A 14,931-nucleotide genomic window follows, 5' to 3' on the forward strand; every position below is an offset into this window, starting at 1 on the left:
GGGGCTCCTGATGATTTTTGGTGTTTAGTTTTTTTTTTTTATATGGGGTCTGACTATTTTGATGAGGGCTATGACAGGTATAAGACTAGAAGCAAGCCAGCCAACAAACAATAGCAAAAGAAATAGTTTCTCTCTCTTGCTGCATCCATAAACACCAGTAACATATTATTATTTTTTTAATACAGGATATTTTCTGCTTTTGCAGAGTTTTACAATAGAAAAACTGCTTAGAAAAAATCAATTACATCTTGCTTAGCAGAGTGAATAACTGCTCTTTGAAGCTTTTCCCCCTCCGTGTCAACACATTTTTAAGGAAGGACAAATTATATGGGCTTACTACGATGATCAGGAGATGCTTTAGGATGTTTTAGTTTTCGTATCTGAAGATACTGTCATCATTTAGGAAACTGTGTGTGATTATCAGGGAAAGAATGATACTGTGTCCGTATCAAGACAGATAGAGTTCCAATCAGAGGATGGGGGCGTTGAGGGGCTTTGTTCTTCTTTCCTGCAGAAGAAAAGAGAATCAGCAGAGAACTGCCTTTGTGTGCTTATTTTGCAGCAGCTGTTGCACTTTGTCTGTATGCACAATTACTTCTGCAATTTAAAATAATTTTGCTGGTTATTCATACATAATCAATATGGATAGTGCAGCCAAGGCAGAGATGCCCTTCTACTTAACTGAAGACACTGAGAGTCAGCTTTCTGCCTGTGGCTTACACTGAGAAATAAATGAAAGGCAGGGAAAGGTACTGCACATTTAAACACAGAAAGAAACACATCACTGATAGGAATCCTGCTCATATGCTTGAATCAGCAAGGCAGTACCTGCGTGTTCCCATTGGGGTCCAAAAATAAGGTATATTTTTCTTGTTTATTCCAAGATGTTTCCATCACTGAAATGAAATCATTCCTTCTTTCAGTTCTCCACATCAGCTGTCTTCAGGGAGGTATTAGCAGTGGTAAAGACCAGGCAAAGAGTTCTAGAAAGTTATTGTTGCCTTTTTAGAGGTAGCTTTTTCATCAGGTTTGTTCCTTGGCCCTTATAGGAAGGGACTAAAGCACAAAATGACTGGAAAAAAAACCCTGAAAGCCTGTCTTTCAAGTACAAAATGCTGTACCAGCACACCAACGACTTCCTGTTTCCTCGCTCAGAATAATGGGAAGATAAGGGCCTGCGGGTGACTGTCAGCTGCATCTGAGCTCTGATCTCTGGGGTGGTTCAGGTGCTGATATTGTAGTTCTGCATTTAGTTGCACTTTGAGGCTTTCTAATCACTTGCAGTAAAGAAGTAATTTCAGAGGTAGTCGCACACATGTGAGCAATCTCTGTTACTCTAGGATCAACTTGGTGAAGAACACTGTCCAACAAGCCAGACAAAATAGTGATAGTAGGACACAAGTGTGTATATATAAAGATCACTCATAAAATTCAAGATACACACACACAGGCCAATGCTCTACAGCAGAGAAAAGCTAGTAACCTCTCTCAGAATGGTCGAACTAAAAGAATGTTTAAGCAAGTGTTACTGGAAAAATACTATGTGTCCCTGGGTGAGGTTTACAGCTGGTTGAGATCCAGAAAACCACATGAAAGCAGTACTTAAACTGCTGTCTCAGCATAGTTTTCCACACTTAATGTGATCAGCTGTTCCAGAGTTAATCTGCAGATTAATCACTTACTAGCATATATTAGTAACTTTAACTGACACTCTAGAATATAGTCCCTAGAATCTCGAAGAAAGTTCCTCTAAGCAGCATTTCCAAAATAAATTAGTATGATTTATTTTGAATTTGTATTTCAAAATTCTATCAATAATAGTTATTTTAAGAATTTAACATTCAATTGATTAATTTAATTTTCTTGCCATAACTGTGACATCTCCTAGTGTTCCCACTTTATCTGAGATTAAATTATTCTGCCTCTTTGATAGGTTCTTTATCAGTCCAAGTTAAAGCAGCTGAAGAAGAGTTGCCAGTAAGAGCTTAAATTTATTTAATAGTAAAAATTAAATGTTCCAATAAAGGTTTGCAATTTTTCCTTTGTCACACTGGCAAAAGGATATGATGCTCATGAAAAGTGCAAACTGCTTCCAGCATTAGCAGGAAGATGCATATAGTTCAAATTGCCTGTGATAGCTGGCTCCAGAAAAGGGAACTTCAGGTAGCCTTCTTTTTTTAATTCTATGGAATTGTAATGTCAGAAAGGGAAAATGCAGTTATATAGAAAGAGCCATGTGAACTGTAGAAGTAAAACCATTTACGATACTTTGACAGCCAGTAGTCCAGGATATTTTATTTTACATCTATGCGATAACATTAGATCATCAGAGTCTGCAGATGGAAGTGTGATTTAGTGATATATTGAACACTGAATGATGCGGAATTTCTCCACTGTTACTGCCTTTAAAGAAATACCTGTGGAACAGAAATTTATTAGTTTATCCATTATGAATATTTTCTGTGCTCACTCTTCAATATATTTCCTTATGTATTCTGTATTCATAGTGTAGTGTACATTGGCATAATGCTCTGCACTTGCTCAGATAACAGGCAGCATAGTATCTAAAAACATTATTTAAACACTGACCCTTGCAACATATTTTGTAATGTGAATAAGCATTACAATTTCAAATAGACAAGCAGATACTTAGAAAATACTACAGCTGAAGGAAAATGTTATTCAGACTCATGGAGCCTCTCCAAACACTCTATTCCTTGTGTTGTATGGGATTGGGGTTTGTTAAACGAAGAACTCTTGCAATATGTTTACTGACACCATCACTCCTGTACCTCAGCACTTTCTCTTCTTAGATTCTATAACAAGAAGTTCAGTTACATAGATTTTGTTTGGTGTATATTTTTATTTTGTATATATGTCATGGTATAGACTCTGAGTTTTAGCTAATAATACAAAATTCTGAACTTCAAGCTCACAAATATCTTCATTTTCCCTTGCTATCTTTCCAAACATTTGTAAACAGCTATGTTTTGAAAATACCAGCTTTAAAGGTTCTCAGCATCACAGGCAACATCTTGTAGAAGAGGCTTGTACTTTTTCTTATTTGTGTTTGTGGTGTTTTTTTTCTAAATGCTGAAAAAACTTCTTCCTGTGAATGCGAATGTTCACACTTACACACGCTATGTGACTCACTTCCTCTGATGTGCCTCCATTTTCCCTCAACTCAAAGCCTTCAGCTAACATATTCTTAAAAGAGTACCATAATCTCTGTCCTACAGCAAAGCTCATGTGACAGAGTTGGTCAATCCACTGTCACTGATGTCAGTAGTTCCTAAAAATCACTCCATAGACTAGATTGGGGACCATCTTACCTACCGTTAATGGTGAAAAATTTAGGATTATGTAAAATTAAAATTGTGTAAGTTTCAGGTAAATTACCATGGTAGTCAAGAGGAAAAAATTTGCTCTGACCTTGAATCTGGTTCAACAGATGTATACAGACAAGGGAGGAAGGATTAAATTCCAGAAATGCTTGTCTCCATGTTTTGTGGAGGGAGTATAGTTTCCAAACTTCTGGATATCTAGATGAAAATAAGATGAATCTCACCCTTTGTATATCTCCTATGAATAAGAATCTTTTGGTTATACCACTATGTGCTTATTTTTGTATTATAGTGGAACAGAGAAACCCAGGATTGTTCCATTTTAAAAACATTGTTATGATTGTTTAATATTTCAGCAGTATTTTGTAGTGTTCCTACTGTGCAGTTTTCCATTTACACAGAAATATATTTCTGCTTATTTAATGTTCTTTTCTTACAGCTTGCACTCACTGTGAAGTTAAATGTATTTGGATGATACAGACTAACAAGAAAGCATCTTTACTTTGGTTTTGTGCAATACTTTCTTGTTCAATATGTGTATTTTTGTCTCCCCTAAAATTTTAATTTATCTCATCATATGCTGTATTTGATACTCAGTTTTATTCTTCATTTTTAGACCTTCTTTTCTCTATTCTAACCTCATAATTTTGAAGTAATTAGAAAATCGAGTGGAGTGAAGCTTGATACTTTATCAACCAAGCTGATACACTGCAGAGCTGTCAATGTAGTTGAATGTTCATCACGTTAGATGTATCAAAATTTAAAACTTAAAATACTAGATAATTTCTGGTGGATGTATTAGTATGTTTATTAGCAAGGAACATATTTCTGTGGGCTGAAAGAATTATGTGCCATAAGACTTCTGTATATCATAGAAATGCCAGAAAATTTTTCATAATTAAAACTTCATTCGTTTTCCAGATCAATAAAAAGTATAAATAAATAAAAACATAAATTCTGATTTTGAGTAATACTTATAATAATTCTCTCTTTGAATAAGTTTTTCATATCTGTCTTTGTGTTCATATTTTATATAGATTAAAAATGCACTTAATTATTTACACAAGTGGATGAGTACAGCTTTGGGTCCTACTTCTCAGTATACCATGCAAAAATTTAAATATACACAAATAGACTTAACACACACACCCTTTTATTTCTTTAAATCTCACTATTTTCAGAATGCTGTTATTTATTAGAGCATTGCTATGTATTTATAGGATTTCAGGTGGATCTAGTTAAAAACATGCCTTAAATGTTTTGAAGGAATTACACAAGGAAAAAAGTGTTACACCTGATTCTGCAAAGGCACTGATATCAGCTATCATGTTGCACACTGAAAATTTAAGTAGAATAATGCTATAAAGCATACCTTGCAATACAGTTGTGCTTTGAAGAACTGGATAAAATATTTTTAGTTTATGTAAGTTTATTCCATTTCTAAGTTCTATCTAACCAATGTGATGCTATTTTTGAGCTAAAAGTGATAAATAGGTCAATATGGTATTTTCCAGGTAAAACATTTTCTGTTTCTTATTGTCTTTTTTTCTAACTTTATACTGATTTAATGTATATTGTTCGTATATTTAGATGTGATATCTATGTAATTATTTCTTAGTTTAACAAAAGAACAGCAATCCTTTCATTGAAGTTGTTTAAGATTTGAAGAGTGACCTAACCACAAGCCACGTTTATGTCTATGTAGAATAAATTTGTGAAGGAGATCGTGTTTGCTGTTCTAAAGAGTGCTAAGTGTGCCTCACTCTCCTCCTAAAAGGTTCTTGGGGACACATTCTAATACGGGCTAAGCAATGCTATGATGTGGAGAATTCTTTTAAATGGCAACAGATGCTTCTGAGATAAAAATCCAGTCCACTCTTAAGTTTTAAATGATTAGTGGATGACTTTGTAATGAGGCACTCATAGTTTTCTCAGGTTTTTAATCAAAACAGGATCCAAGAATAAATGTCATGTCACATCCCCTTCCCCCCCCCCCCAAAAAAAAAAAATGGTTGGGAAAAAAAAATAAGGTGTTACAGGATTAAAAATATGATAGAAATATGATAGCTATTGTGAGATTTGACTCTTAGGGAGGATTTTCTTTTTTTTGTTTCTGAAATGTTTGTCTGAGATGTTTGTCCTCACCTCTATCCTGACTGGATTTTTCTGTTCTTACTCTACTGCAATTTACTTGCTTATGAAAAAAATATGTTAAGTCAGTGCCACTTGGCAATACTTGTGTTATTTTTTTGTTTCTTTTCTTGCTTCAACTAGTGTACTAGGTTTTAGGATTACATCGTTACTTACTGAGGAGTTAAATCCCTTCATGACAGCAAACAGGATTTGAAATAGAGATTAGCACTTAGAAATTTCACAGCATCATCTGGTAAAGCTATGAAAAATTGCAACTTGGGAAATTCTATCTGCTAAAATCTAGAGACTCTGTCTAAATAACTCTAAAACTAGACAGGAAATCTATCTAGAAATATCCAGATCACCAGAGGTTAGTAGACATAACACAGATGTGCATCAACTTGCACTCATTCCACTTAAGTTACTCAGATTACCAAACAGCTTTACTACGTTTTCTGAGCTTAAAAATTATTTAGTTATCATGCTGATGTTAAACATATATGCATGTAACGAATAGCTAAGTAGCCTTAACAGACTCATGTTAATGGACAGTATGTCATACTTACCTGCTCACATTTCTAAATCCAAATTTAGTTCAAGTTCAATGTGAAAAATTGGTGAGTACATGTGACACCTACATAGCACATGAATGCGGATAGAACACAAATATACTGTAATGTTTTTTCAGGACCAGAATTGCTGGAGCCTTTAGTCCTCTTTCCCAATCTATGATTTAGATCTCCCACAAGGATAAGAATGCCTTTATATTTAAAAATTGTATTTTATCACTTAACTGGTAGAGATTATTCTGGTAATTTATCACATTCATATTGAAAAAAAGGAAACAAAACCCAGAAGAAAACACACAAAAAATTCCCAAACTTCAGTGTTATTAGAGTTTACAGCGTTGAATGCAATCTCCAAATGTCTGATGTCATAAAAACTAATAATTGAACTCATCATACTGTTCAGTGGCCAGGAACTATTTCATGATTTCTAAAAATAAACAAGTTTTCCCACTACAGTGTTATTGACAATTAATAAAAAACATTTTTTATTTAATAAAATTATCAGGGAATTACTTCTGATTATTTTTTTTTTAATTGTGCATGTTTCAGGCATAATACTTTCAAAGAAGTACTTTTGCTTAATTTTTTACTAGATGAATTCTAGTTTCTTCTTAAAAGAAAAGATAAAAAAGGAACCCTACCTGCCAAATGTACAGTGCCAGTTCTGTAGCTAATCTGCAAACTTTCCTTGATTGGTACATGAAAAATATGTAGTGTGTCTTTGTTATACTTTCATTTAATTATTAAGATTTCTCTTCCTCCTAAGAATGCTGCATTTGACTCTCTACCTGTGCAGGGTTACTGAGCGTGAAGCTGCGCTGGAATCAGCCCTAAGAATGTTGCAGCAATTCTACCTGGATCTCGAAAAGTTCCTTGCTTGGCTTACAGAAGCTGAAACGACTGCAAATGTCCTGCAGGATGCTACACGCAAAGAAAAAACACTAGAGGATGCCAGAACAGTTCGGGAGCTCATGAAACAGTGGCAAGTAAGTCAAGCACTTCAGTTCAGAGACATGTCAGGTATCCAGAGTGGTGGGGTATTTTCCAGTGTGCCGCTACTGAACAAAACTAAAATTGTTTTGAAAAAGAGAACTAGTTCTACTACTAATTTTTAAGTGTTGCTTTGAAAATTGTTGCAGGGATCTGACATGAGTCATACCATGATTCTGTCTGATATCTTTCAGCACATGGTACATTTGCAAAAGTGTCTTGACATAAAGCTTTAAAATTTGCACAAAGGCAACTTTGCTGAAATTGAAGTTCATATATATATATTTTAATTGCATAAAAATGAATTACTCTTCCAAGCTACAGTCTTGAATTGAGCACTAGACATACATTAGAGTTTATTAAGCATTTCTGATATTTGTAGTAGTTATATCAATTACATCAGTTTTTTTCTCTATAGCTTAAATGAATTAGTTTTTCTCCATTGTTTCCAAATACATGAAAAAATGTTAATTTGGTATTTGGTTGATTATTGTCAACATGTTCTGTTGTGATGATAAAAAGAGGTAATGATTAAAATTTTAATAATTAATGGCTGGACAGTTTTCAGATTTCTGTTTTTCTCTGGAAAAAAGATATCTTAAAAAGAGAGAATGTTGTATTTGGTGTTCTGGAGAATCTGGAGGAGAAAGAAAAACAATTAATTGAGATGGTGCTATTGAAATATGTTGTTATACTTTCATTGTGGTTTTTTTCACTACGGTTACTGAGAGTCTGAGTGAGGTCTTTAGATTTTTTAAATGTGAGGTTGTTTGGCTGTCTGGAAGGCAGGATCATTACTTCAATATTCCTTGATCGTGCCTGACTGTCACATTGACAGAAAGTTCAAAACTGGAAATTCCAGGCATTAGAAGCTCTATGCCTTATTTTATTATTAAAAACATACTGTAAAAAGTTTTAGTTATAAGTGATTATGTTGTGTAAATACATTGTATGGAAATATTTCTTTTGGCAGAATTGTATTAATACGTGGTTTTAACTATTTACTGAAAAACAGCTACATACTGTTACATTGTGCTCCGAAATCTACAGTTGTTGCACTGGATAAAAATGAAGTCTGAATCATGTTTTTAACAGTGATCTGTCTTTATGCTAATTTTATTTTGTAATAATGTAGTGCTCATGTGTTTCTCAATTCAGTTGCATGGTCCTGGAGAAAGATTTGAATGGAAGATAGTTCTTTGAGTAGTTAATTTTCAAACTAGGCTATCCTTTTAAATTTTCTAGATTAGGTTTTTGATTGTAATGGTGCTAAAACAATTGAATTACCAAGTATTTGCAGAAGTTACTTTTGATGTGATCTTTGAAGAATTGACTATTTGGCAAAATAGATACAACCACAAATTTAGGTCAAATGCTTTTTTTTTAACTGTAATGGAGCTTTGTAGATGTGCTTACCGTTTCAGCTAGCATCTTGGGATTTTCTTTTGTAATTTACACATAAGAACTATCCAGAGCTATAGATGGAAGGGAAAATAAATGCATACAAGTCCTTCCTTCTGTAAATAATTAATGAAGTACACAAAAATATTCATCATGTGAACAATTGCTTTGAACTGTAAGCTTTGTTCTAAAGATTTTTCTGCACTTCAATTGAGATGTAAGATTAAATTTTCGATTCTTCTTTCCAGGTATATGGTATTTAAACATCAAATCTTCTAAGGCAGGAAGGGTAAAAACTGTTGTAGACTATTCGTTTCACTTCCAAAAAGCAAACAATATTCCATACATTAATCTTGGCTGTACAAGAGAAATTATTCTTATATATTAAAAAGAAACAGTATGCAGAGGCAAAAAAAAGTGGTTGTTATATTGTCTTTCTCTCCCAAAAGGTTCAGACATACCTGTCCGACAACACTATGATAATTTGAAACCACTTAGAGTTGACGATGGCAGGAAGAAATATTTTAATAGTGTGGTTTGTTGTGGGTTTTTTTCATTTGCATGCTGATCTGTCTCTATGTAATCAAATTGGTTTTCTTCCTGGGTCCATCACTGTTTGTCAGCTCCTTTATGCTATTTTTAAACCTCAAAAAGAAATCTCATAATACAACAAGCAGAAGTGGATTTTCAAATGTGCTTGTCCTGAAGGGAATCTGATGAATATCTTTGTAAAACCTGGTAGAAGCTTTTTTTTTTTTTTTTTTTTTTTACTTCCCCAAGTAGAATAAAATTTTCATTATTTCTACTAGAATAAGGAAAGTTCTGCTTAAGTAAACAAAATGGGGCTTCTTCTAGAAATAATAATTGGGAAAGACCTTTTTTTTATTCCTGTATTTTTTAAAAACTACAGTAAAGTGGCCATTCAAGATTTGCATCTTCTTACTTTTCATTAAGTTATCACTGACTTGAGACATAGCCATTAACTGCTAATTTAAAAGGATATATCTTTTTAGTAGTGTTTGTTCTTAGTAATTGAAGCATTATGTTGTCAGTTCTCTAATTAGAATAGAGATTTCAGTAAAATTTTTAGGTTCAGGCAAGTTAAACTGTAAATTATTTGAACCAAGCTGTGTATTTCTTTACTCAGTAATACAATTTGTTAATATGTGTGGAGCTGTTATACTGACCACAGGTTTTATGGAGACTTTGAATTACTCTCAAATGATAAATGGTGCTTTTGTAGCAATTCACTACTACTGCAGGTTTGTATGTGCAAATGAAAACACAAAATTTATATAAGCTTCTTTTACTCCAGTAGTACCTGATACATATTATGTGTATGTGGATTTCTTATAAAGAGAATGCACAATGCCAGTAAAAGTCAGTTGGAAACAAAGTATGGGAATAAATTAGCGGAGGCTATGGATACAGATATACTTGCAAGTTAGATATGTCCTTCATCCTTTCCTGGCACTGAGGCCAGCTATAATGAAAAAAACATAACCATGTTTATGAACTCTTCTACAGTTCACGAAGTCAAATATTATTCTCTGGTTCTTACAGATAACTTTTCATTTCATTAAAAAATAAATAATCTGAATGATATAAGGAAATTATTCAAAAGCAAAAAAAGGTATATTTATATAATAGTCCAAGAGTGCTTAGCTGTAAAATGAATTAATTCATTAGAATAGGTAATATTTGCAATAGCCATAACATAGTGCTTCATATCAGTAGTCTTCATTGTAAAAGCTTTCTGTCCAAATAGGTACTGTTTCCCAGTTGTGATGCAAATATTGTCCGTCTATGTTGCTGCAAAACTGGATAATGGAGCAAATATTAAGGAATTTTATTTCTTAAAACACAATTTTGCCAATAAAACATTTTTATTTATTTTAGTTGAATGTTCAGGAAAGAGAGTATGGCTTTTCATCTGTTCCTCAATTATTGCTGAATTGATTCTTCTGTCTTCAAACCCTGCTTGTAAGAGTTCCTTCTCACAACTCTCTCTGCATAAGGATGAAAAGGAAGTCAAAAGTGTGACTGTTTAAACACAGCTTATGCATATAAAAAATTCAAAGAAAAAGGAGCCTTAAGTCACTGAAGTCTCAGAAATATGCATTTATGTACTTTGTGGAAAGGTGTTATTGCTCACTAATCCGTATCATCAGCTCCATAAACTATAAACAGTGTAACCTTTTTTTCCACTCGGCACTGTCGGCCATAAATGCACTTTACCCCACTTTACCCTATGACATCAGGCAGTAACTTGTACAATTTCTATAGCAAGTTTCTTCGGATACATGCATAAAACCAGACACATTCAAACACGATCTATGTATTTAATATGTTTTTTTAACATTCATTATATGTAGTATAGCCACAAGACCTCCTCCAGCATAGAAAAGATTCTTAATGCTTTCAGCCAGGATTACAGTTTTTGCAATATTTTTTTTTTCCACATGAAAGTTAGTTGGGTGGGTTTTTTTCTGTTAACAACCACGCTGAATCCAGATCCTAGGAGGTAAAACAAAATGGTAACTTCCATTTAAAGATCACTGTCTCATGAGTCTTTTGAAAGAAACTTCAACTAGTTAGGTTTATGGAATTCATAGAAGTTAAGGTTAAATATGACATACTAGTTTAGAACTGCTGTCTCTGTCTTGTTCTTTATGCAGTTGCATGGACTTGGATAATGTGATAAGTCATTAGGAGTCCTAAAATGTTACGACAGTGTTCTAATCTGCTATTTTTAGGCAATAAGTATAAAGCAGTGTTTTGATAAGGAATTCTCTACACAAATAATGAAAAAACTGAATTTCTGAATCCAGTAGTAGCTTTATCTCCTTGTCATTAAAATTTTTTCTCTCACCTTTAGTGATCCAGCAGTTTTCTACTTTATGTTCTCAAGCTTGAATATTTCTTTCTTTTTTTTAACAACTAGGAAAACAATGTCCTGCTGTGCAGAAAGTGGTTTATATAGCAGAAGTTGCTTGTCTAGGAAAATCTCACACTTTTAGGCATTTCTTTTGTTTTTGTTCAGAAACCATTAGTGCAAATGTCACTAATAAAGATTAATCTTCCCCTAGTACTTAGTAGTTCATTCAGTAGCAAGAGGAGAAGGGTGAGACTTACATAACTGCACAATCTAATCACCTGATGATATAATTATGTTAAACCATTGCATTACAAACATGCTATTTGTTTATATAAGTGTGTATTTGCATGCATCATTTGTCTGAACTGACAACAATGTAATAGTTGAGGTGATTCACACAGCTAGAATGCTTTCTGGAGAATTTTCAGGGATACAAACCAGTTACTCCAAGGAGCTGTGTCATTATGGGTTGCTTTTTATTGTCTAATTGAAATACATCATGTGTCCCCATGAGGTCTCGTTTGATAAGTAACCATATGAGAGAGATGAAAATAATTAACTTTACTTTCTGCTTTTGTACTTCAAGTGATATGAACTCTCATCTGTGTTAATTATAATCATGACCTGGTTTGCAAGACAGCAGGTGTGCTGGCAACAGGCAGGGTACAGCTGTTCGGGGCGGGTGGGGGGGAAAGGAACTTTTCACAGGAGTTTGCAGGGCTCATTGAAAGGGCTTTAAATGAGATTTGAAAGGGAAAAGGGATAGAATGCGGCTTGCTAGAGGTAAACCTGGGGACATCACACCAATGCTTGAGGAATGATGTGTTAGCAGGCTCTTTCAGTCTTCTGTCTCAGTGGACATAGGGGATGGAGATCCATGCAGCAGCAAAGGCGCAAGGATTATTGATGTGTTAGAAACCATGGAAGCACCCAAGAACAGTCACATAGGAATTAGGGCTTCTCCTGCCAAAAAGGTGGCAGGATCAATATTCCACCCAAGAGCATCTACACCAATGCACGCAGCATGGGCAATAAACAGGAGGAGCTGGAAATCATTGTGCAGCAGGAAAACTATGAAATATTTGCCATCATGGAAACACGGTGGGATGACTTGCACAACTGCAGTGCTGCAATGGATGGCTATAAACTCTTCAGAAGGGATAGGCAAGGAAGGAGAGGTGGTGGGGTAGCTCTGTGTATTAGGGAGAGGTTTTATTGGTCAAGCACAAAGAGCTTGATGATGGTGGCAATAGGGTTGAGTGTTCATGGGTAAGAACCTGGGGGAAGGCCAACAAAGCAGATTATCATGGTGGGAGTCTGTTACAGACCACCCAACCAGGATGAAGAGGTAGAAAAAAATATTCTATAAGCAGCTGGGAGAAGTCTCACAGTCACTAGCCCTTGTTCTTGTGGGGGACTTCAACTTACCAGGTGCCTGCTGGAAATACAGTACAGTGGAGGTGAAACAGTCCAGGAGGTTCCTGGAGTCTGTAGAAGACAACTTCCTGACAACCAGTGACTGAGCCAAGTAGGGAAGGCAGCCACTTGATCTGTTGTTTGTGAACACAGAAGGACTTGTGGGTGATGTGCTGGTTGGAGGCTGTCCTGGGCACAGCGGTCACAAAATGATAGACTTCAGTTCTCAGAGCAGTAAGGAAGGGGGCCAGCAGAACTGCCACCTTGGACTTCTGGAGGACAGACTTTGGCCTGTTTAGGAGCTTGGTTAATGGAGTCCCTTGAGAGGCAGTCCTGAAGGGCAGAGGTGTCCAGGAAGGCTGGACATTCTTCAAGAAGGGAAACTTCAAGGTGCAGGAGCAGGCCTTTCCATGTGCTGAAAGACAAGCCGGCAGGGAAGATCACTAGCCTGGCTGAACAGGGAGCTTGGGCTGGAACTCAGGGAGAAAAGGAGAGTTTACCACCTTTGAAAAAAGGAAGAGGCAGCTCAGGGGGGACAACAAGGATGTCGTGAGGTTATACAGAGAGAAAATTAGAAGGGCCAAAGCCCAAGCAGAATTTAATGTGACTGCTGCTGTAACTGACAGTGACTGTACAGACTGTGACTGCTGTAAAAGCTGTTTCTATAAATACATCAGCAACTAAAGGAGGGCCAAGGAGAATCTCCATCCATATTGCATGTGAGGGGAAGCACAGTGACCAAGGATGAGGAAAAGGCTGAGGTACTTAATGCCTTCTTTGCATCAGACTTTAATAATAAGGCCAGCTTTTGGGTTTTATTATTACCTGTTGGTAATATTTAAAAAAAAAAAATGAAAAAAAAAAGCTGTTGGTACCCAGCCCCCTGAGTTGCATGACAGAGATGGGAAGCAAAACGAAGCCCCATAAGCCAAGAGAAAATAGCATCCTGGCTTGTATCAGAAATAGTCTGGCCAGCAGGACTAGGGAAGTGATTGTCCCCCTGTACTGGGCACTGGTGAGGCCGCACCTCAAACACAGTGTTCAGGTTTGGGCCCCTCGCTGCAAGACAGACGCTGATGTGCTGGAGCATGTCCAGAGAAGGGCAGTGAAGCTGGTGAAGGGTCTGGAGCACAAGTCTTATGAGGAGCAGCTGAGGGAACTGGGCTTGTTTAGCTTGGAGAAAAGGAGTCTCAGGGGGGACCTTATTGCTCTCTACACCCGCCTGAAAGGAGGTTGTAGTGAGGTGGATGTTGGTGTCTTGTCCTATTGCTTGTTACTTGGGAGAAAAGGAAATGGACTCAGTTTGTGGCAGTGATGGTTTAAATTGGATCTTAGGAAGAATTTCTTCACCGAAAGTGTTATCAAACACTGGAATAGGCTGCTTAGGGAAGTGCTTGAGTCACCATCCCTGGAGGTATTTAACAAACCTGTAGATGTGGCGTTTAGGGACATGGTTTCGCGGTGCACTTGGCAATGCTAGGTTAACAGTTGGAGCTGACTATCTTAAGGTCCTAAACTTTAGGATCAAAAACAACCTAAACAATGCTATGATTTACTCCGCTGGTTTGTCTTTTTAGCAATGATTGTATGTGACATTTTATACAGCTTATGTAATATTAGGTATCATTTTGAAGCTAGTGTGGATTTATCCTGTTATTTTATGAACACAATCATTTAATATTACACTTATAGATTAATTTAATCACAAGTTTTTTTCCACTGAAATTTGACAAAGAGTACTTCATATGACACCTAGTAAAACAATAACTACAGAATGTTTAATAACTGGAAGTATGACGGCATTTGATAAATGAAGCACAGTTGCTAAATTTGTTACATATTTCATGCCAAAGTCATTGTTATTATCACCTTCATGCTCACTTAACCTATAACCTATGTAGTTTTCCACTGGATACGGGAGTTTTGCTGCTAATAATATGAAAAATACTCAGGTCCTTAAGTTATACCTAAGAATGCATAGTATAGGCACTACCCATATTTTCTCACAGCATTGTTGTTTTTTTTTTTCTAAAGCAAGGAACAGGAGACAAGGCACTCTTCTATTCCTATCAATACTTCAGAAGTGTCCTTTTGGGTTTTAAGATGTCTAAGCAGCTGGGGTTTTTTTCAGTAGTAGGAAGCTGACATATATATATATTCCTGACTCAATTATTTAGCAGTATAGGTTCCTTGAGAGAAT

The 14,931-nt window shown here is 35.7% G+C and overlaps 1 protein-coding gene across 14 annotated transcripts in view; it reads left to right on the forward strand.

Annotated features, from left to right (window-relative positions):
* Positions 1–14,931, forward strand: part of DMD (dystrophin) — a 1,162,034-nt gene that overhangs the window by 908,705 nt on the left and 238,398 nt on the right. For all 14 annotated transcript variants that reach the window (XM_056326975.1, XM_056326977.1, XM_056326978.1 and 11 more), the window contains one exon: positions 6,843–7,032. In XM_056326975.1, the coding sequence (XP_056182950.1) occupies positions 6,843–7,032 (190 nt within the window). The remainder of the gene's footprint in view (positions 1–6,842; positions 7,033–14,931) is intronic.

This window comes from Falco biarmicus, chromosome 2 (assembly GCF_023638135.1).
Source record: "Falco biarmicus isolate bFalBia1 chromosome 2, bFalBia1.pri, whole genome shotgun sequence".
Taxonomy (NCBI): Eukaryota; Metazoa; Chordata; class Aves; order Falconiformes; family Falconidae; genus Falco; species Falco biarmicus.